Below are 24,064 nucleotides of genomic sequence, written 5' to 3'. Positions count from 1 at the left end.
GCACATATAAATTCATTTCTAAAATGTATTGCCTGTTGATGAATGAGGGGCCAAAACCAGGTTTGCATAAGTCTGGAATTGAAATGGGAGTCAGATCTTAATGTTACAATTGATGAACAGTCTTGGGCAGATTTATGTCAAAACAGCTTGTTAACTGCTATCAATGCCCGGTATAGACTGATTAACTATAATATTTTACATCAATTATACCTCACCCCAGAAAAATTCAATTTATTCAAATCTGACCTGTCAGAGATGTGCTTCAGATGTGATACTGAAGTTGGTTCCTTTCTGCACTGTACCTGGCACTGTACCAAAGTGAGGCCTTTCTGGCATGATATCTGCTCCACTTTAACCAGGATCGCAGGAGTTAGTGTTCCACTGGACCCTGAGCCGTGTTTATAGGGGAACTTTACATGTATTTGCGGTTCTCTAAACAGTACACAACTCAAATTCATGGAAGTTGCTCTATGTGTGGCCAAGAAGTGCATTGCAGTGTCATGGAAATCTGACTTCCCTCTTTTTATTGACAGGTGGTCTTTGAAGATGAATAGTTGCATCCCCCTGGAAAAAATTGCATATTGTCTCAGAAAACGATACAACACTCTTCTGGCAGCCATATTTAGACCATATCGGTACATTTCTTACACCAAGTACTTAATATAGTTGTTTGTATTGACTTTGCACACTGACTGTATGTTTGTTTTTGTATTTTCTTCGGGATGGTGGAGGGGGTGGGTTCTTCTTTGATAGGGTAATGAAGTTTATCCTTCACGCCTTACCATATGTTATGTCTATATACTGTTTGTATATTGATATGTTTGTGTCCATTGCAAAACTGAAAATAAATTAGTCCAAAATAAGCAGCAAATTCTGGGTCTCCTTCAACTCTGGGTGCAGGCTTGCTGCAGCCTGTCATCTGTTTCATTCCATTCTACACCTCCTTTTGTACTGTTCTGTCCTATCTTGGCCTCAATCCTATCCTTGTAGCTGTTCTTGGCCTCTCTCAATTTCCTCTTGAACTCCTTTTGGACAGCCATGGGCTCCTCACGATCCTTGGCCATAAAAGGCCCTCTTCTTGCTGTTGAGAAGGCCTTTAATCTCCTTATTGATCCATGGTTTATTGTTGGGGAAGCAACAAACCTTTTTAGATGGGAGAATGGTGTCCTCACAGAAACGGATGTAGTCTGTTATGCAATGAGAGAGACCCCCAATGTCATCTCCGTAGTCCTCCTGGAACAGCTCCCAGTCTGTGACATTAAAGCAGGGCCAAACCTTAATAGTCCTTGTTCTGGCCGCCTGCTGTTTCACCAGTGGCCTGTAGGTGGTTTCAAGGTGTATCAGGTTGTGATCTGATTCTCCAAGAGGGGGGAGAGAAGAAGAGCTGTATGCCTCCTTCACGTTGGCATACAGCATGTCCAGGGTTTTGCTTCCTCTCGTTGCACAGTCCACATATTGTTTAAAGTTCATCAGGACAAGAGAGAGGGAGACATGATTAAAATCCCCACTGATCAATATGAGGGCGCTGGGATTGTAGTCCCGCGAACACAGAGTGTATGACACCACTTGCGCTGGCCGCTGCAGCCGATGGTGGGATGTAAACAGCAATAGCAATGGCATGTGAGAACTCCCGTGGCAGATAGTATGGTCTTAATCCTACCGCAATCAGTTCAAAATCGGGAGTACATATACAGTCCTTCACAGTAACATGTCCGAGATGACACCATTTAGAGTTAATAAAGAATCAAAGCAAACTGCACTCCCTGTAGACACGCTGACTGTTCATTAAAGCTGTTTGTCTACTTTGTTGACCTCACGTAATAACGTTCCCCATAATGATCGATGGCAGGAAAGGTTTTCGACTCTTCGTCTCTTCGACTTTAACGCCGGCTTTCTTCCCGCGGCGACTGCCTCTCCATATCTCCTCTGGGATGCGTGTTGAGGAAACACCGGCTTCATGTCTGCAGCGCAGAAGTTCCTAACGTGTGTAGGTGATCACTGTAAACACCGTAAAAACAAAAGTCCAAAAACAAAGTAATACTCCACCAGTAACACTACAACTAAAACACTGGAGAAGTGCAAAACAAGTTAACAAGAAATAGTGAGAAATAGTGAAACAATATTAAAAAAAATAGTAAAAAGAGTCAAAATAAGAAATAGTGGCTCGGAGCTGCAGCAACAGGCTGCCGACCTCTCAGTGCCTGTCCAACACATTTGAGCTACTTGTCGTGCTTTCCATAAACGGTGACTTTTTAGAAAGGTAATGATCTACCCATTTTTATACTTAATAAGACTGAACGAAAGATGTCGTTAGCCTCTCTGATAGCCCGCTAGCTCAATTTAGCTTGTTATTTAGCGTTGAATAAACTGGTGTCTATTAAACAAATCAGTTATCTTTTTACTACGTTTTTCAGGCAGTGTACACGACGCCATAGTTCCTAAACACTCTCATCTGGATTCCCTCAGCGAAGGGGAGTCGCTGGGGCAATACAAAGTGACCATCTCAAGCTGTGATGTTGGACATAACCTGATCAGTGACCCGCTGGCATACCTAATGCAAGATCGGTTCCTGAAACATTTTCCTATACTGGCAGACTGAAACCTGATGTGTACTTCACAACATATGTGAGGAATATGGCGATAACTTCACATAAGAAGGGACGAGTGACATTTTTCTTTCTCAAAACTACACAGTCTAACAAACTTGTTGTCTTTGTGTTAAAGCGATCAATTTGGTCATTACTTGTTTCTCTATTGATTAAAAAAGCACTGAATCACAGACGGGTCTCTTCATTTCATTTTTACCGTTTATATACCGTTTCATTTATAACGTTCATAGGCTACATGTGTACAAGCTTTATACAACATGGATTTTAACTGTGGCAGAGCTGCTCGATGGTGCAGGCGAAGTTAACATCAGCGGTGGCTGCAGCGTCGCGTGGGCCTCGGTATCATCGACTGCAGACAATTCTGTAAACAAAACAATGAGAACAATGAACAACATTTTTCCATTGCACACAATGCTTGCCTGGGAGTCAAATGTTAAGTGACGTCAGTTTATTTGCCAGTAGCAAAATGTAGCACATTAGAAGCATGCTAATGCTAGCAAGCTAGCTAGAAGTTGGTGAGCTAACATTACCCAAATATAACTACAGAGTTTAACCAAACATCAATTTGAAAATGAGTAGTACGCCAAACACAGCCTAGTAATGCATGTCTGGTAACAAGGCAAACAAAAAGAGAACTTATCATTATCAGCAGAGCTCTGTAGTGTAACAAGTCCTTAACCATCGACTCCAAAATGACTGTCACCGAGTTTAAAGCCCCTGTGAGTCGGCACACCGAGCACCAAACTGCAAGGAGGCAGCTCGTCTCCTCGGCCGACCACTGCTTCGCCTTTGTATTCTAAACCTTCATTGATTTATATAGCTGAATGTAGAAAAATGGACACTCTCATTTAGTTTGTCTCTTTGGTCACGGCAACCCTGCCCCTCGCCCCTGACATAAGCGGTTTGCAGTTTTAGACCAGCAAAGAGTTAGGGCTGCTCTGGAACCTGTTTTCCTGGCCGGGAGCAGGTTAATTTTCAGTCGAAACACAAAAAAATGGTTTGCAATTGAGCACCAGCCTGGAACTGACCCTGAAACTGCCTTGGTGGAAAAGGGATATCCGTGAAATTGGCCCATACTGACATGAATAATCATATTTTAAATCTTGCTAGAAACTAGAATTACTGCCTTGCCGTTGTATGCCTCCACGTCAAGTTGAAGTTATATTTCTGTCTGTGTACACTCTAGGTGTTATTAAACAAAAGGTATAAAGTTAATACTGTAGCGACATGTATGATTCCAGTGAATATTTTCCAGTGTGAAATATGCTGCCCTTACTGTTTTTCCAGAGGAAGAGAGAGTACTGATAAAGAGCTTTGACACATTCATTTCATTTGCATTGCAATTATCATCATCTCAATGTCAGTATTAGCAAGATCAAAGAGTTTGTTGTGGATTACCAGAGAAAAAGGAGCCCCCCTGTCCTAGTTGTCATCCAGTAAGAGGAAGTGAAAAGGTTGGATTCAAACAAGTACCTTGGGGTCTAAATCAATTGGATTGGAGTCACAATATAAAGCATAATGCTGTCATAGTGAAGTTGACCTTTCATCTTTTGAGTATAAAATGTCATCACTTCATCTTTTTAAACCTTGTGTTTGTGTGAAATGTTGTCATAATTAGCGTATGAATTCTTCAGTTATGGCCACAAAGATGTTTTGTGAGGTCACAATGACCTTGACTTTTGACCACCAAAATCTACTCATTTCATCCTTGAGTCCAAGTAGACGTTTGTGCCAAAGAAATTTCTTCATGACATTCCAGAAATATCGTGTTCACAAGAATGGAAAGGGCGTGAGATCACAGTGACCTTGACATTTGACCACCAAAATCTAATCACATCATTATTGAGTCCAAGAGGACGTTTGTGCTAACTTTTATCATAATTAGTGTAGAAATTCTGGAGTTTTAACCAGAAACATGTTTTGTGTGGTCACAGTGGCCTTGACCTTTGATCACCAAAATGTATTCTGTTCATCTTTCAGTCCAAGTGGACAATTGTGCCAAATCTGAAGAAATTTCCACAAGGCATTTCTGAGATATCGTGTTGGCATGAATGGCACAGACGTTTTCATGCCTTGGGCCACGGCTGTCTATTAACATTTTTATTTATTTATTTAAAAACAAACCCGTTTAAATTGTTGTGAGGGCATAATCTTTGGTTGTGGAATGATTAGACAAGGGTTTAGGTCATGTGTGGGCTCTGTGTCATGCTCTCAAGACATTCAAAATGTGGCAAAAAATAAATAAATAACAATAAAAACACATGAGTGCAGGGCCATCACACAGGGTCTGAAATGTATACCAGCCAAGTGCTGGTTTATTTTCAGTTTAGAAAGCCTGAAAATGTCTGGAACTTCTTTGTCATAATATAAATAAAAACTATGCTGGGAGTTTCATCGACGTTTCCGTGTCATGTTTCTGTTCTCTGCTGTCTGAGTCAGATTTACGCACACACAATCAACACACATATACACAGCTACAAAGAGTAAGCAGGCTAAGAAACTTAACTGTCTATTGATGTCCTCCGCTAATTTCAGTACTTTGCATCTGTATACATGTCCACTCTCACCATACACAACAAACAATACTTTTATTTGTAAAAACTACCAGCAACATTTAAGATCTTTTATAACGTGCAAAGTGATTCATTCTGGGGAAGCCAAATACATTACACACATACCACCATCAGGCAGAGAGAAATAGGCCCTCCAGCACACAGACAGGAACCGTAGGCAGACTTTCATTTCAGTTTTCTGTGATAGTATGTGATTTATCCAACAGTAACAGTAACATTTATGGACTGTACTGATATAGCGCTTTTCTAGTCTTGCGACCACTCAAAGCTGCTTTTACACAACATGTCACATTCAACCATTTACACACACACACACACACACACACACACACACATTCACACACTGATGGCAAAGGCCTAAGTGCGTCCAATCAGATCTATGCACATTCATACCCTGCTATACTACCGGGAGCAATTTGGAGTTCAGTGCCTTCCCAAGGACACTTCGACATGTGACTGTAGCAGTCAGAGAACCCCCAACCTTCCAATTGAGCGACGACCAACTCTACCACTGAGCCTCAGCCACTCCTAAAACACACACGCACCCGCACCCACACACACACACACACACACACACACCTTTTCATTGGAATATGTATTTTACCATTTGTGTTGCAGGATGGGTGGCGTCACCATCTCCAGAAATGATACACATTACACAGCTAGATTTAGCTTAGGGAGGGGTGGCGGTTTTGGTCAATATTGAAAGGACTTTTTAAATTGTGTGACATTGAACAGAAACCAGGATCTGGTTAACCTTTAAATGCGTGACTGCAGAAAAGCTCCACCAGAGCAAATCATTTAACCCATCACACTCCATGCATGTTGAAATAATTTTCAGGCATATTCTGCCTTCTTCTGTGTCATTCAACATACTGACACATCACTCAAAGAGCTTGCAAATAAAGATGTGTGTATTGATTATAAAAGATGGGTCATTAGAGGCCTGTAGGGTGAAAAAGCTGCTTTGTACAGTGATGGAGATGAGGACATGTTTGCTGAGCAAACAGTAATCATTTTGTGAACCTTGTCAGGTACTAATTTAACGTGCAAATGTCACAGTCCAACCACACTGATATTTAGAATAAGGGAGGGATTGAAAGTGAAGATTCCTCTTTCTCTCACTCTTACCTAAAGGAAGTTGTGTAGCTCCACCTTGACTGGAAGGATATAAAATGACATCCTCCAGGTGAGTCTTTCATAGAGTGTCAGTCCTCAGGACCAACATGGGGACCACAGAACTCCAATCCACTTTGTGGCTCATCTACCTGACGCTGTTTTTCGGCTCTCTCCCTGGTAAGTTAACACCTCATGGAACATGTCACACAGAGGAAGACTAGATGTTGTTCTTTGAACAAAAGTTCATGTTTGTGTGTGCTGGAGGAAAGAAAACTTCAAATTCAGATGTTTAATACCTTTTCATACTTATCCTCTGTATATTCTGTTAAATGTCCTGAGATACTCTTGGGGTCTTATTTAATATAATTGACACACTTTGACCCCTACATTTGAAGTAAATGTCGGACTGCAAATAAAAATGACTTTAATCTAATTATTTTAACAATAAATTGATTTGTCATATCGTCTATAAGAAGTCCTTAAATTGTGAAAAAATCTTGATCCTAATCCAAAGACTCATTCATGTGTCATAAAGAATGCAAATCCTCACAGTTGTAGAACAAGCTCATGTTTAACATGATTGCTAAAATATGACTCCAATTATTTATCAAAATACAATTTTCCAAAATAATTGTCTTTTGATTGAATGATCAATAAACTGCTAATACTGTGATAATGTTGTTGTTTCAGTGGATGCTCACATCGATCACGTGTGCACAACTTGGGGACATTATAACTTAAAGTCCTTTGATGGAAAATTCTTCCATCTGCCATCCGACTGTAACCATGTCCTGGCCTCGCAGTGTGAAGCACCCTATGAGAATTTCAACATCCAATTGAGACACACAAACATCAAGTCCCCCGTCATCAGCAAAATCAACATGAAGCTGGGACCTGTCAATGTGGAGCTGTCCAACAATACTGTGCGGGTCGATCGCATAACGTGAGTTCAGTTTAAACCTTGTGACCACACTTCACCTCATGTGTTCTTTGCTTAAATTAGTCTGAGACTGAGAAATTGATTAAAACCAAATATTTACACTTAGTATTGCATGACGGGTTGAGCATGAACGTTTACTGTGGAGTTTCTTAAAGGAGAAGTTCTGTATTTTTAACCCTGGGCCCTACACTGTAAATAATTACCTGTAGAATTAACAAGAAATACCTGCCAATAAAGTTGCCAATAAAGTCCTGTGAGATTACTCAAACTTACTGTGAAAGCAAAATCCAGTATGTTACAGTATACTGTTTACAAGTTTATGTTGTAAAGAAATTACAACAATTCAGTGTTTTTACAGGTTTTACCTGTAATCTCACAATAACAATATACTCTTGTAAAATCTTTTTACAATTATTTACTTTTTTACATTAGCTTTGTAAATTATGCATATTGTAAAGTGACAATTCAAACTTCAACATTTAATATGCTTCTCTTCACCTGTGAAATAAAACACGAGTCAGAGCTGCAAAGAATTATTAAAATTCAATAATTCATTCCAGTTGACCTCAACATTAGAACATGAGAGATACTGTGAACAACTTCCAACTAACAGTGAAAGACAGATGAAATTCAATATTTTCACACCTTAGACAAAACAAATTACAAGTAGCCCAGCCTGTTCATACCTCTTTCTTAAACTCTACTGATTAAAAAAGTGAATCTCAATTGGGAAGGTGCAAGCGTGATTACTTGAGTCTGACCAAATTTGCTGTCTTGATCTGACTGGATGGGTTGAGTCCAATGAGACTGAAATCACAAAATGAAATGAAAAGAACCACCTCATACAAAAGTTATAACTAGCCCAATTCACTCCAACTCACACTTAAATCACACTGTTTGTTTATATATATATATATATATATATATATATATATATATATATATATATATATATATATATTCAAGCATATAACATAAAATAGCGTTTTCACCTGAAAATCTCCTTTAATGATACTTGCGGGTGATCTCAGAAGGTCTTGTTTCCCTTGCACCCGTAGCTAAATGATACAAAACACAAATAATGTTGCATTACTCTCACATTTGTTGACATTTAAGGTTGTGCAATTTTAACTGCTTAGCCAACATTAATGATGCTTGCCTCGAATAACACAAGCTAATTGTTTAACCCAAAAACACTGTCTCAAATTCCCTTTTTTTCTAAATCAGGATACAATATTTATTCCATAATGCATTGTAGATTGATCTCGGTGCTCTCTTCCTTTCGGGTCTGTCTGTGAATCCCTCCTCTCAGTGCCTCAGATTGGTTTGTACTGCCCGACTCTGAATCTGATTGGCTCATACTCGTTGTTTCTAGGCGTCAAACAGTCGGCAGTATCGGGGCGCTGTTTAGCTCAATCGGTAGAGCAGGCGCCCCATGTACAGAGGCTACAGTCCTCGTCGCACTGATCGCAGGTCTGCCGATCATTTGGTGCATGTCATCCCCCACTCTTTACTCCTAACATTTCCTGTCTATCTTCAGCTGTCCTATAAATAAAAGCCAAAGGCCAAAAAAATAATCTGAAAAAAATAAAAATAAAAAACAGTCCGCAGTATGCCGCTTTCCCTGTCCGTTGCGGTAAACGGCACACAGCGCGACAGTATTAAAACACAGTATTCAAAAACCATACATAACACTTGCCTGTAATTTTACAATATCTTGATGTGGAAAAATGCTGTCTTATATTGTAATAATTTCGGACCCATTATGCATTGCGAAATACTGTTAAACATAAAGACAGAACAAGAAGTTAATGTGAGATTTTACTGTAGAAATTACAGAAATTTGTTTCAGTGTATTTGTACAAATTTGTGTGTCAAAATGACTCATAGGAGCAAAAAGTTTTGGAATTGGTCCAGTAAGTAGCCTCTGTCGTAGCCACGGTACAGACTGGGGCAATTGCGCCTGATCAAAGTATTTCCAAAGGTTTTGCCACTGACAGGGTCAGATTGTTACTCCAGGTGTCAGAAAACATTACAGAAATGATCCCTACAAACATCGTAATTTTCTTCAAGAGTAAGATCCTTTTTGTGTAACCAGAAATAATGACATTTCTAGGTAAAGAAATTAGATGCATGTAATTTTAGGTCTACTTACTCGATAGATAGTTGCCCGTGAGGTTCCTGTGGTCTTGGGCACATGAAAGAAAGAATGCAGCACAGCCTGTTGATCAGAGGGGGGAAACCAACCGCGTGATTTCAGAGCAAGACTTCATCAAAGTACGTCCACCAAAAAAAGTGCTTGCTTTTGCCACTGACAGGCTCTGACCACATTACGGAAATGATCCCTACAAAGATCGTTTTTTTTTACAAAGTAAGATCCTTTTGTGTAACCAGACACAGACGTATCGCTCAAGGAGAAGTCTCACTAACGAGTAAATATCCCCTTTGGGGGATCAATAAAGCTTGTCTTATCTCATCTAATCTTGCATTAATCTAATTGTTGATGTTGATGAGCTAAAGATAGATCAGTGAAAATAGAAACTCTGACACTTATGTTTTGTTTTTGTTAAAAGCGCTATATGTAACTTTCAGAAAATCCTCATTCCTAGTAACACGGTAACTGGGATGAAGCACTTGTGCTGTGAGAGAAAAATAGCTTGTGTGTAGTTTGTGTTGGTGCTGTGGGTGCCGGTCATTTGTTGGCATTATCCACATCTCCATTTCACAGCTTGTGTCGTCTCGTGTTGCTCACTGTTGTCACATCCTCTTGTTTCCTGGGAAAAACATCTCGAGTGCTTTTCATAAAAATCAGCCCATAGGTTGTTAGGGCCAATGGAGGAAGTTGGGGAAGGTCTGAATTTATCAGTCTACTTTAACCTCACCTATCTCTTCACACATTGACAATAAAAAATGATATTTGATTGATGAACATATGTAAAATCTTACATATAGCCCCTTTAATGAGGCAAGACAGGACTAAAACATTAGTGGTGGGCTGTCGAACATTCAATCAATCAAATTTTATTTGTATAGCGCCAAATCACAACCAAAGTTATTCAAGACACTTTACAAAAAGAGCAGGTCTAGACTGTACTCTTAGCACTTAGCAACATTTGGCACAGTGGCAGAAAAACTTAACAGGCAGAAACCCTAAGCAGAACCATACTCATGTTGAACAGCAATCTGCCTAGACTGGATGGGCGGAAAAATGGGATAGAGGGAGATGCAGGCTAGAGACAGCCAGACAGAGCAACAACAACAACAAAAACAACAACAACATACAGCAACAGCATATGTTCTTGTTGCATTATAAAGAAGAAGAACAACAACAACAGATAATACATATGGTTAAAAAGCCAACTAGAAAATGCAATTTCTGAAGAAATTGCGGTGTGAATGCTGTCTGCTGAATATAGCATCTACACCGCTAATAGATCTAATGCTGTGCTTGAAAGTTGCATGAATATAAGTATGAAAGATATGGAATATGTTGTTGAAGAGCTTACATTAAACTGCTAATGCTGCGCTTGAATATTGAATAAATAAAAGCAATGTATGAAAGAGGTTGAAAGAAGCTGAAGCTAACTGAATTGCTGTGTGTTGAATGACAGATGTTGAATAATTCTTTGTATGTTGGAAGCTGAGGCTTAACTGAATAGACATGTTTAATGTCTTGAGAGTAGAAGGATGAAATGATGAAGATGACTGAGGAGGTTAGAGGTGTTAGAGCTGATGAGAGTCAGTCTGGAGGTGAGGAAGATGACTGGGGAGGTGATGAGGAGGAGTTTAAAATGGAAGACCAGCCTTGAAAAATGCTTGAGATATGGTGTGTTCAAAATGCCATAGTATACTAGCAGAACGTACTAATTTGGCCAAAATGTAGTGTGTAGTATGCAGTATGCAAACAAAAGCAAAATGTGCAGTATGCCAAAAGCACCCGGATGTCGTACTAATTCGGAGAAAATCTCCAGTATGCATCGGACCAGTCTACCTCGCCTACTGTATCCCACAATGCAAAGTGCTGGAACGTCACAGCGGCAGTTGAAAAGACGGACAGCAGCAGCATTCCAGCAGAAGGGGGCGCTATAGCTAAAGAAGCAGCGGTTATTACTTCCGCCTGGCGTAGCATACTGCAAAATGAATTTGAAAAGCTCCTCCATACAACAGCCGAACGCAATATGCAGTATATAGAATGTAATATGTAGTATGTAGTATATAGTATGGCATTTCGAACACAGCCTTAGTGTTAAAATGTCTGTCCTCTGTGTTTGTGTATGTGTGTCAGCTGAGCTCCAACTGAACTCAAGTGACCTCCTGCTGAACTCAGCTGTTGCCGTGGTGATGGTTAATTCATAACAGCCGTGTGTCTCCTTGGCTGGGCAGTTGATTCTTACTGAGATTTCAGCTAAAAACACGCTCTCAAACTCAAAAATGCAATCAACACACAAATCAAATCAAGCCACTCTGATGAAGCAGTCATGCTAATTTTATGTCCCTACTGCTAAAAATGCAGCCAGGGCAGTGAAATACAGAAGGGCATCCATTTGGAGTTCTCCAGAAATGTTAAACATTAGAGCAGATGGGGCAGTTGGTCAGGTTTCTGTGACATTGAGGCATCTACTGGCAAAAGCGTACATTTTTCAGTTTTGATACCCCATTTAACAGAAGCAGCACAAGATTACCTACGTTTTGATGCTTTATTTTTGTATGTGGAGTGAACATTGCTTGGGCTGTTGCAATTTGTTTGGAAGGTGTCCAAGTTATTTTTCAGCAGCCTCTCCCCTCTGAATTTGAAATCCTGCACTCTGAAAGAATGGTATGAAAAAGTTGAAATGACCTGAAGAAAGCTGAAAGACGTGTGAATATTTTAAAAGTAGAATGGAGTTTCTGAGTGAATGTATAAATGAGCTGTGAAGTGTTGAAAAAGGTTGAAATATGCTGAAAAAGGTTGAAAATGTAGAATTTTTGAACATTCCACCATTCATTTGAATGGGCAAAATGTCTGAGAAAAATGGGAGTATCTCGGAAACGATGAATGATATGAATGAGAAAAGTCATAGCAACAATGTCCTGAATGCGCTTAATGTGTTGATGTTTGAATGGTTCGAATGGGTTGAAAAATGTGGAAGGAGAAGCGGCGGAATAATAATAAAAAGTATAATAATAAAGAATTCCGTGAATAGAAGAACATATGCTGTGAATGCCTTCAGCATTCACACCAATAATAGTGGTACAAGTGTGTTACAATGAGCAAGAACAGCATAGTAATGATGAAAGGCTAATAATAATATTCATGAGTTTGCAGTCAACAAAACTAACACCAACTAAAACTGGGTGAGGAACAGCCAAACTCTGCTACCAAGGTGAGGTTGTGGAAGTTTCATGTCACAGGTCATACACTATGACAAGACTGAGCACAGCAACAAGACACAAGGTAGTTATACAGCATCAGCAAGGTCTCTCCCACACAAAGATTTCAAAGCACACTGGGGTTTCAAGATGTGCTGTTCAAGCTCTTTGGGCAACGTTGAGGATCGTAGATGCAGTGGTCGGCCAAGGAAACTAAGTGCAGCAGATGAAAAACACATCAAGCTTATTTCCCTTCGAAATGGGAACATGTCCAGCAGTGCCATCAGCTCAGAACTGGCAGAAACCAGTGGGACCCAGGTATATCCATCTACTGTCCAGAGGAGTCTGGCCAGAAGTGGTCTTTGTGGAAGAGTTGCAGCCGAAAAGCCATACCTCAGATATGGAAACAAGGCCAAGCCACTCAACAATGCACAAAAACATAGGAACCGGGGTGCAGGAAAATGGCAGCAGGTGCTCTGGACTGATGAGTCAAAATGTGAAATATTTGGCTGTAGCAGAAGGCAGTTTGTTCGCCGAAGGGCTGGAGAGCGGTACAATGATGAGTGTCTGCAGGCAACAGGGAAGCATGTTGGAGGTTCCTTGCAAGTTTGCATTTCTGCAAATGGAGTTGGAGATTTGGTCAGGATTAATGGTGTCCTCACTGCTGAGAAATACAGGCAGATACTTATCCATCATGCAATACCATCAGGGAGGCATATGATTGGCCCCTAATTTATTCTGCAGCAGGACAACGACCCCAAACACACAGCCAATGTCATTAAGAACTATCTTCAGCATAAAGAAGAACAACAAGTCCTGGTAGTGCCCTGATCTCAGAGCCCTGATGTCAACATTATGGAGTCTGTCTGGGATTACATGAAGAGACAGAAGGATTTGAGGACGCCTATATCCACAGAAGATCTGTGGTTAGTTCCTGGTGTACCTAGAAGAACTGATGCTGTTTTGAAGGCAAAGGGTGGTCACACCAAATATTGATTAGGTTTAGATTTATCTTCTGTTCATTCACTGTATTTTGTTAATTGATAATAATAAACTATTAACACTTCCATTTTTTAAAGTATTCTTAGTTTACAGCATTTTTTCACACCTGCCTAAACGTTTGCACAGTACTGTACATTCTCCCACCTAAGCATCTGAAAACTGAGAAAGCATTCCTGCAAGAAACACGCCTGGTTGTGAAGGATCATTGCAGACTGAAGAAATCTTGGATGAGACAAATTTCTCACTCTGGTTTCAATTCAAAGGCACGGGGCCATTCTAATCCACAAAAAAATTTAATTCACCCCAAATAATAATCTCTGGACATAATCGCTGATCCCTTTTGGTCGTTATATTATGGTGTCAGGATGCCTTTTTAACACTCCTTTGCTACTAGTAAATATTTAGTAGCAACAACTGGGATGATGAGACCTTTATTAACAAAGTTACTTCTCTCTTGCCAGACTTGAACTGATACCATTTGACTCCTGGAGGTGACCTAAATTATCCCTTAAATCAAACTCTAGATAATTCTAGTTTATATCGTATCATATCCACATTCATGAATCAAGTCGGGTATATAGGCCCCTGGCGCTTTCTGTACCCCCATAAAAAGATAATTTTCTTTTTTTTTCCAAATGTACGCAAGACTTTTACTAGAATTGACTACTTTTTCATTGATAAGCTCCTCCTCCCCTCAGTCAGGCATGTTGAATCTCTCCTTTTCACATAAACTTTACCTCCTTGGAAGTTAAACTCCTTACTTCTCTCTCTGGGTCCACTATGGATACCATGGACATGCTAGCATATTTTAATGACCTGGACTTCTCAACTCTGAATTCAGCACAGTGTGAAATATTAGACCAACCTCTACAACTGATTGAGATTGTGGCATTCAATAACAGCAATGCAAAGTGGCACAACCCCTGGTCCAGACGGTAATCCGGTGGAATTCAATGACTCCCTGGACCGGGTGTTATACCTTATATCATCTCGGATGAACAGGCTTTATCAGGAACCAGCTTTCCTTCTCAAATATCCGTTGCTTGTTCAATGTTATCCATTCTCCTGCATCCTCAGAGACCCAAGAGGTGGTGGTTTCCTTGGATGGATAAAGGTGTTAATGTTGTATACCCATTTATGATCCAGGGGCCCCCGTCTTGTCCTGCACACCACTTCATATAATATATAAAGTTTTATTTAATTTATATTTCTTAGATTAGATTATTTAGCCCAAAGAGTATCTGCATTGGAGACTGGATCCCACTCTCCTATCAGATCCTGAATTTCATCATTTTGTCATCAGTGAGTCAATTGTTTTTTTTCTTGAAAATAATAGAACTGAAGGTGTTAATCCTAGTCTGCTGTGGGAGACTCTTAAAGCTTATTTGCGAAGGGAAATCCTCTCATACACCGCACATATTAAAAAGGTACAAAAAATGAGACGTATTAAATTGCTAAAATCTATATCTGACGTAGACAATCGCTATGCCCTTTCACCGTCCCCAGAACTACATAAACAAAAAAATTAATTACAGACAGATTTCAATCTTCTCTCAACCAACGAGGCAGAGAAATTGATACCAAAAACATGTGGTGTGATCTACGAACATGGCGATAAAGCAGGACACTATCCAGCAAGCCAGCTGAAGATCAGACTGGCATCACAGATGATACCCCAAATACAGAACAGCTCTTGTCAAATTGTCACTTATCCACCTGGCATCAATGAGATCTTTGCTTCCTTTTACTCCAAACTCTGTAGTTCAGAACCACCAAAAGACCCCTCTTTATTGAGTCATTTTTTCTCAGAGCTCGACATTCATTAGCTACCCATTGAATATAAAAACAGTTTGGAGGTCCCATTACAATTAATGGAAATCACAGAAGCCATCAAGTCACTGCAAAGTGACTCCCACTCTTAATTCTAGACATGTTTAACCACTCTTTGCAAAATGGTAATTTACCCCCTACCCTCACTCAGGCGTCTTTATCACTAATACTGAAAAAAGGTAATGACCCTGACAAATGCTCCTCTTACCGGCCCATTTCTCACCTCAATATAGATGTAAAAGTTTTAGCAAAGACCCTGGCTCGCAGACTGGAGACGGCTATGCCCACCATCATATCGGAAGACCAATCCGGCTTGATCAAAAACTGCCATGCCTTTACAAATGTGCTGCGTCTTCTTGATATCATGCTCTCTTCGACATCCTCTCCTGTCCCAGAAGCAGTCATATCTTTGGACGCTGAGAAGGCTTTCGATCGGGTGGAGTGGGGATACCTGTTCACCTGCCTTGAAAAATTTGGATTCGGTGAGACCTTTATTTCCTTGGTGCGGTTATTATACCCTTCCCAACAAGCTTGCTTGTCTTCTAACTTAATCCGGTCTAGTTTCTTTCCTCTCAGTCATGGGACACGCCAAGGATGTCCGATCTCCCCCCTCCTTTTTGCAATTGCCATTGAACCTCTATCAATCGCATTAAAAGCCACACCAATTTGTAAAAATGACCTATTTAAGCCGGCTAAAATTGACTCCAGAAGGCCTGAGCATGTTAGGTGACCTCTACCACAAAGGTATATTCGCCAGCTTTGCCCATCTGTGCACTACATTTAATCTCCAACAATCAGACCTTTTTCGATACTTTCAAATCCGACACTTTCTCCAATCTAACACACCGTCATTTCCAAATACCCCACTTGCCACCGGAATTGATCACTTTACACCACTGATGAGGATGAAAAAGCATCATATTTCTTTTTTATATGACCTTATAACCCCAGACACACCATCTGTCCTCATTAAAATAAAGACAGAATGGGAAACGGAATTATTGTTCATCCTGTGCAAAACTCCAGCTTATTCAATATAAGATACTTCAAAGGGCACATTACAGCAAATCCAGATTATCAAGGATATATCCTGATATTATCGATTCCTGTGAAAGATGCTCACAATCACCCTGTAATCTTACTCATATGTTTTGGCTATGCCCAAAAGCTGGCTGATTATTGGAAACATTTCTTTAAGGTTATCTCAGAGATATTAGAGCTAACAATGGAGCCATCCCCAATGATCGCCATATTTGGCATTCTTGAAGAAGGCAATCACATGTCGGTGAAACAACAAAAAACACCATCTAGCGCCTCTTGGTTACGAGACACAATGTCTTTCCCTGACCTGGAGAAGATCAAGTTTTCACTGCGATGTTGAACTGCAAATTTCTTCAATCACTGGCAACCCCTTATTTCCTACTTTAAGAATTTATCCACTCTCTCCTCTGACTAGCCAGTTAATATCATCATGCCCAGCAATCACTTAGAGGGTGAACAGCGCTCAAGATCAGACATATCCTGCTTTCTACCTATGATTAGTAGATTTTCTTTTCTTTTCTCTATTTATTTTTGCTTTATTGGTGTATGTAAGTATGTGTGTATGTATATGTATATATATCCATGTTTATTTACTTTATATTTTATTTTATTGTTATTTATGTATTTTATTCTATTTTGATGTATTTTCATACATGTGTGTATGTATACAGTATTGTGGGATGAGAACGCAAGTATAGGCTCTCTATATGAAAATACAAGCCATACCCTATAGCATTATAAACTGTGATGAGTCAGCTCACAGGGGGATAAGGGTGGGGTGGGATTTGGTAAAGGATGTTTGAGTCTAACGGGTTCAGTATATAAAACATATTTTGTGACGCTAATATATCGGTTACTGTACCACTTCAATAAAATATGTTTACAAAAAAAAAAAAGATTAGATTATTTACCTAATAAATATGTTTTTTTAATATTTTATAATACTTATTATTGTTATAAACCTATTTCTGTAGATGCCTTAGCAGGTCACTGTAATTAATATTTCCTTAAAAAATTATTTATCTGGCACTGTGTCTTAGAATAAGACTTAAAGCCCATTGTGGGTGTTACTGTTTGTTTTAGTTTGATTTTATATATATATATAGTTTTTCCTGTAACTATTATTTTCTTTTCATTGCTCAATAAATATTATTCTCTTATGGGGTCAGACGATCTCTCTCTAAGATGCTGTGGAACCAAAGTCCTGTGCTGGACAGTGTCAGTGTTTCACATTTAGTAAAGGGTAAATGGACTGTACTTATATAGCGCTTTTCTAGTCTTTGCGACCACTCAAAGCTGCTTTTACACTACATGTCACATTCACCCATTTATACACACATTCACACACTGATGGCAGAGGCTGCTACGTAAAGTGCCCAATGTGAAGGAAATTTTTATGTTAACCTGTTTGATCATGTGTTTAATTTCTTTATTACTCTAGAATCAATAATCATGGTATAATCAGCTAAGGTTAATTTTAAGGATATGTATTGTCTGCTCCTCTCCAGGGTCTTGTGCATGATTTACTGTTGCTCCTTCTGTCCTCGAGAGATAGTTGGTGGGCTTGTCTGGGGCTGAGACCTCCAAGGCCAAGGGTAAACTCTAGATAGTCAGGCGCCTCAGCTAAAGTCATAACAATGACATGTAGCTTTGTCTCAGTGAGAAGGAATTCTATCTGTAATGTATAAAATACACTGTGAACCTTGAGTCTGTGTCAGTCAGTCAGACAGTTGCGTTCTGTGTAGTACTGATCTGGCCCAGCTCGAGTTGTTATTTGCTTTTACTCATTTATTATTATTCTTCAATTAAAAGACATCAAAAGACAACTTTGTTTCCCTAAGAACTTTATTGGTCTCGTCATCAGAAAATTGCCACCACACCCAACTGTCAATCAGATATCACATTCATACCCGTTGAGCAACCGGGAGCAATTTGGGGTTCAGTGTCTTGCCCAAGGACACTTCCACATGTAGCCTGAGGGAGCTGGGGATCGAACTTCCGACCTTCCGATTGAAAGACGACCGACTCTACCACTGAGTAGTAGTAGTAGTAGTAGTGCCACCCGAGTACTAAAGTGTATCCTTGTTTGCGAGAGGAACCTTTCAAGAGATTCACTTTAGACCCCCCCTATAGGAAAGGGGTTTACGGTCTGACCTTTCCTCACACAGATTCAGTATTAGCTCTCAGGCATTTCCTGTTCAGTCTGTTGTCCTCGCTACATGAGTATTTGAATGCAGAGAAGGCCCTGACCAAGTTGGTGCCCGAGGCAAGATTTCAGCTTTTTTTCCCCGCATGAACTAGTTGTGAAGAATATGGATAGTCTCCTCTCTTTGCCTAGAGCGTTGCTTATTCTCTCTGTATGTTTATAGATCAGCCATCTTTGTTGCTGATTCAGAGAGTCACGTTTCCGAATCAGACACTTTGACTGGCTCCAGTAGGTGCCATCAGCCTGGGTATTATTCAATGATACAGAGGCGAAAACGGAGGAGTACCAGAGCAAAGCGAGACGAGAAAGAGAGACGAAAGAGAAGAGATACATTTTCTGGACTTTAGTTTTTATATAAAAAGAACAAAAAATACAGCTGAGGCTTTGCAGTTGATTTTTAATGTGGACGAAAAATCAGATGACTTTGCGCCCGATAAGGAAATGCACTGGCAGGGGAAAAAAGACAATACCTGGCAAAAAACGCCCAAAGAATGGGCATAACTCATGAACAGTAGGGGCTAAGCTTGGAATCACTTCTAGAACAATCCTAACATATGTGTGCAATTTTAATTCCAGAGATGTGTGATGATACTGTAAAAAATTAAAACTTTAAGAGGCGGTGGTGCGGCGCCCCCTATGGATGGATGCACCCTTAGCATTCGCCTAAACTGCTAATGCCCCAGGCCGGCCCTGTATGAATGTGGATGTAAACAGGTGAATGCAGACATATACTGTGTAAAGTGCCTTGAGTTTTCAGAAGACTAAAAAGGCGCCCCATAAGTACAGTCCTTTAACCATTTGTAAGCCAGTGTTTTGGCTGGGCTACTTTTACATGACACAATAATCAAATCAAATTAGTCAAATTTATATAAATACATTTTGTATGACTCTGGGAAGTCAATCGACTGTCTAACTTGATTGCACCCTTTTAGCCACAAGACTAATGGCTTTCTGTGATTCCTGTCATTTTATAGGTTTTCACTGTCAGAAGACAGTTATTTAGCCTCTTATTATATTGTATTCTTATTCTTATATGAGTCCCTGATTCAGCTGCTGCTATCTGTCTCATTTTTTACACTAACCCTCTGTGTGTCCTTCAGGGTGACTCTGCCATATATGAAATTCGGTGTTATTGTCAGAAGGACCACATCTGCTATCTTCGTCAAATCGATCAGTCTGGGAATCATTGTAATCTGGAACATGGAGGACTCCCTGGATGTATGAAGCACACTCTCACACATGCACACGTGTTTGCACTCAATTTAGTGTTCAGGTGTATTTTAAATATATTTACAAAAAATGTACGTGATTGTGAACCCAAAAGGAATTTTGGTATTATTACAGACTGTGTGTCTGTGGCGACATTCGTGGAAAAAGCAGTGCCGAGCGGCACCCAGTTAGTGACGCATTTTCCATCAGCCAGCAGTGGTTGGTCTGCCAGAGAGGGTAGGCGGAGCTAAGTGGCTGCTTTTCCGGTCTCCAAGTGGTACGTGTAAACAGTAATCGACTATGGCTGAACAAACAAAGAAAAGATCGATGACTACAGATACAACTTCAACAATAAGTGAAAATCCAAAGAAAAACAAAACAAATTTGATGCCTGCATGAAGGCAAACAGTCTACAAACGAAAGTGAAGAAATCAAGAGACAGAACCATGACAAAGGGAACTAGCCAATCACGTCTGGTTAATTGGCAAGAGAGCTCTCAGAATCCTGGTAATTGCTAGGGGTGGCACTCAGGAGCACAAAAACTGAAACATTTGAGATTGTAACTTTAAATGTTTTTGTCATTCACTGATGATGGGATGGGTGAAGAATGGGTGTTGCAGCTATAAAAAGAGTGTGTAATCCTTCTCCAGCTCAGTGAAGAGGAAAATACAGGAAATGATACATAGATAGATTAATAGATGCATTAATGCAATGTGTTTTCATGACCATATAAACAATTAAGAATCATATTTCTCATTATTTGGGACTTTAAAGTCTATTTTCCTTTAACATAACGTGACCCAAGACGTCAGGGTGTCCAGATGAGACCTCCTGGCACGCCCTATCTTTGACACCCTTGCTCTATATACTATGTTACCTAACATCATTAAAGCTTTCTGGATGAGGAACAAAATAAACTTTCAATACATTATACTTCAAATGCATTAGTTTGTAATTCATGCTGACTAATGAGCAAAAGAAGGAATTCATGTCCATATCTTATACTGTGGTGATTGTTTTATGTTTAAAGTCAGGAGTGTTAAGGATGAATGTTATCTTACTAGTATTTCAAACAAAAGCAATAATCGATTCTCAAAAACACAGCAGTGATTCTGACTTTACACAAAAACAACTGCTATGATGTTGTATAATAGAGGGACTGTGATATATTGTTCTGATGAATTTATTTCATGTTTTGGGAATATGGTTTTGTGTTCTTTGTTCTATGTTGTCCAAACCAAAATCAGTTCTTATTTATGCTCTGGTCTAACTTGTCACTGCGGCGTGTCTTTAAGCAGCAAACAGGCTAAACAATGAAGGAGCCTGACGAACGAGTGCTGCTATGCTCACTGACTGGCAGAAGTGAGTCCTGTGGGGAGTGTGTGGGATATGTCCTGAAGAGAAAAACAAAAACTTTAAGAAAGCCACGATGCAAATGTAGCTGCAGTAGTGCAGAACTTCATGAAGATTGATGTGGACTTCCGCATTAGGGATTAATACTTTAAGAGATTAAGAGAGAAATTTTTCATGGCTTAATACCTCCTGATACTACGCTGGGCAAAAGTCACACTACTGAATGTTACAGTTGATACTTGACATCACAAATATCTTCTCTTTATTTGAAGACAGTTCATGCACCAACAGGAAAACAAAAGCTTAGATCTTAACAACAAATTCATTGCACTCTGAGGTTCCACACACAACTAAGACCAGCTTCCCATACCTTTTATTGCTCATGAGCATTTGTTTCAATCCTAAAATTCAGACATTTTCACTCTAAAACTTTTCTGATGTGAACAACTCAAACTCAAACGATTGAAATCTTTTGATTTGTTAACAAGAAATATATGTTTGGGGTGTGTTCACAGATCGAAATGGATGAAAAATACCGGAACCAGACATGTGGACTGTGTGGAAACTTTGACGGCTTAGACAATGACTTCATACAGAAATCAGATGGTAAGGTCCTGTTCAGTATTATTGAGGGATAATGTGCTGTCGATTGTAGTGGCACTGGGTGAAGCTTGTTCTGTAAGGGTACGTAACGTGTGAACAATCTCCTTAAAGGGAATTCTTGTATATTTAACCTCAGCCCTATTTTTTACATATCATCTACAATATGTTTCATGAAGTCGTCTAAAACAATAACTCCAGCTTAATTTTTCCCCCTCGCAATCTTTTTTCACAACAGCAGGTGATCCGCCTGCGGGGGAGGTTTGTTCATGATGTAATGTTCCGCCATGATCAAAACAAAAGTAGCATAAAAAACCAGCAGCACAAGACAATTGTATACGTAGGAATTCATCAGGAGAAGTCCAACAACAATCAGTGCGTTTACAGACAGGACATAATAAGAGGGAACAGGAGTGGGAGGGGCAGAGCGAGTGGAGAGTGTCCACTAATTAATCGATTGCTGATGGCGTAATTGCTTAGAAAAGATGTATTGATCAACACCAAAATGTGCCGCTACATATACTTGGACGGCTGTGAATATACCTGGCTGATAAAGTCTGTGTCGGAAACACTGGACACACAAGGCGGTTTGTATAGGCAGCCTTTTGGGGTCGTGAAAAGATGTAAAACCCCAACCCCAAACAGTCGTACAAACTGAATGGCACTTCTTCTCTTTACGTGTTGTTTTCAATGTTTCGATAACAAGTTATGCAATTCATTTTTTCTTTTACCTGAGACCCATTGACCACCCACTTTCTGTTTTTTGTCATCTTTTTTTCCCCACTATTATTGTCTGTTTATATACCCTGGGCCATGACAAGAAAAACAACACAAACAAAGCACATGGGTTGAACTACATGATAAAGGATGGTTGGAATGCACAGCTCCCTTCTCCTTGCCAATGTGCCTTTATTCAAGATGGGAACTCCTCATTCTATAAATGATGTGCAACACACAATGAAGGCTCTACCAAAGTGCATCTTCAGAAGTCTACCTGCAGCAGCTGAAACTGTTTTCAGCTTTCAAACTTATGTTGACTGTCTTATTCACCGAAATCAGCCGAGAGAGATCTTAGAAGGAGTGGTCAATGGTTTAAAGTTCTGAATGTTCATCAACCTGCTTTTCTCACAAGTGATCACAACAAAAAATCACTCTTTCATTTACTCCTGCACAGGAGCTCTTCAGATATGATGGAAGAGATCGTTCAAAGGCCTTTCTGTCTTAATGCAAGCTGGTCAAACTTTCAAGATAGAATCCAATGCTGGAGGGATGTCAAAAGAACTCCTGCCTGAGATCAATCAATACATTTTTATTTGTATAGCACCAATTCATAACAAATGTTATCTCAAGACACACTACATATAGAGTGGGACTAGAACGTACTCTTTGTTGTATTATTTACAGAGACCCAACATGAATTCATCATGTGCAAATACAACAATGTTACAACTTCTTTTAACAGACCCTTTTGTCCAAAGGCAGAAGGTGGAACAAACACATTTGTTTGGTCCACTTTGGACTAAAATGTACTTTGGCATAAATATTGCACCTTTTTGATGGGGCTCATGTTGTGTAGACCTTGTTTCATTTATATTGTTTAAGATAATTTGTGTTTTTCCAAAAACATCTGCATTAGATATCTTCTATTACGTTTTATCACATAAAATAAATATCACTTTTATTATCCCAAATTTCCCCACTGAGGATCATTAATGGATTATCTTATCAACAAATGTGATGTAACAGAGTTAAAAGGCCAATATTAATCAACCATTAATATTACATTAACTTTGTGATTCACTGTATTGTGCTGTAGGGTCTCAACTATCTGTGAGAGACTATGCTGAAACCAACAAGGTGAATGAGCCACCAGAGGTCTGTGAGGAGTTTGACGATATCTCAGTCCAGACATGTGGAGATAAGGTAACTCTAAACTCTTTATCAGCATCATCATCATCATCATCAAGAGGCCATTGAGATGTGACCCACATTTATAATAACCTTGAGTCAAGTGTAAAAGCATATGACTTTTATTCAAGCAGCACATTATCTGTGCTTTTATCTAGAGTACTTACAGATGTCTGTTGAAGTTTTTTGACAGTTTTTTTACACAGATTTATCGCTCCATAGATTTATCGCTCCATAAGTGACAGACTGATTTTTGGTGTGAATGCTGAAGGCTGATTCAGCATTCACACTCTTGTTATCCAGTTCTTTATTATTAGTGGGAATG

At 39.6% G+C, this 24,064-nt stretch overlaps 1 protein-coding gene across 1 annotated transcript in view; it reads left to right on the top strand.

Moving 5' to 3' along the window:
• Positions 1–6,408: 6,408 nt before the first annotated feature.
• Positions 6,409–24,064, top strand: part of LOC138591095 (mucin-2-like) — a 91,857-nt gene continuing 74,201 nt past the window's right edge. The window contains exons 1-5 of the mRNA XM_069661640.1: positions 6,409–6,478; positions 6,992–7,244; positions 19,770–19,887; positions 21,747–21,837; positions 23,648–23,754. Coding sequence (XP_069517741.1) covers positions 6,409–6,478; positions 6,992–7,244; positions 19,770–19,887; positions 21,747–21,837; positions 23,648–23,754 — 639 coding nt within the window. The remainder of the gene's footprint in view (positions 6,479–6,991; positions 7,245–19,769; positions 19,888–21,746; positions 21,838–23,647; positions 23,755–24,064) is intronic.

This window comes from Semicossyphus pulcher, unplaced genomic scaffold, assembly GCF_022749685.1.
Source record: "Semicossyphus pulcher isolate SPU_LCO1_2020_fin unplaced genomic scaffold, fSemPul1.0.p SCAF_1, whole genome shotgun sequence".
NCBI lineage: Eukaryota > Metazoa > Chordata > Actinopteri > Labriformes > Labridae > Semicossyphus > Semicossyphus pulcher.
Note: the sequence above shows the minus strand (reverse complement) of the source record. Positions and strands in the feature narration are given on the sequence as shown.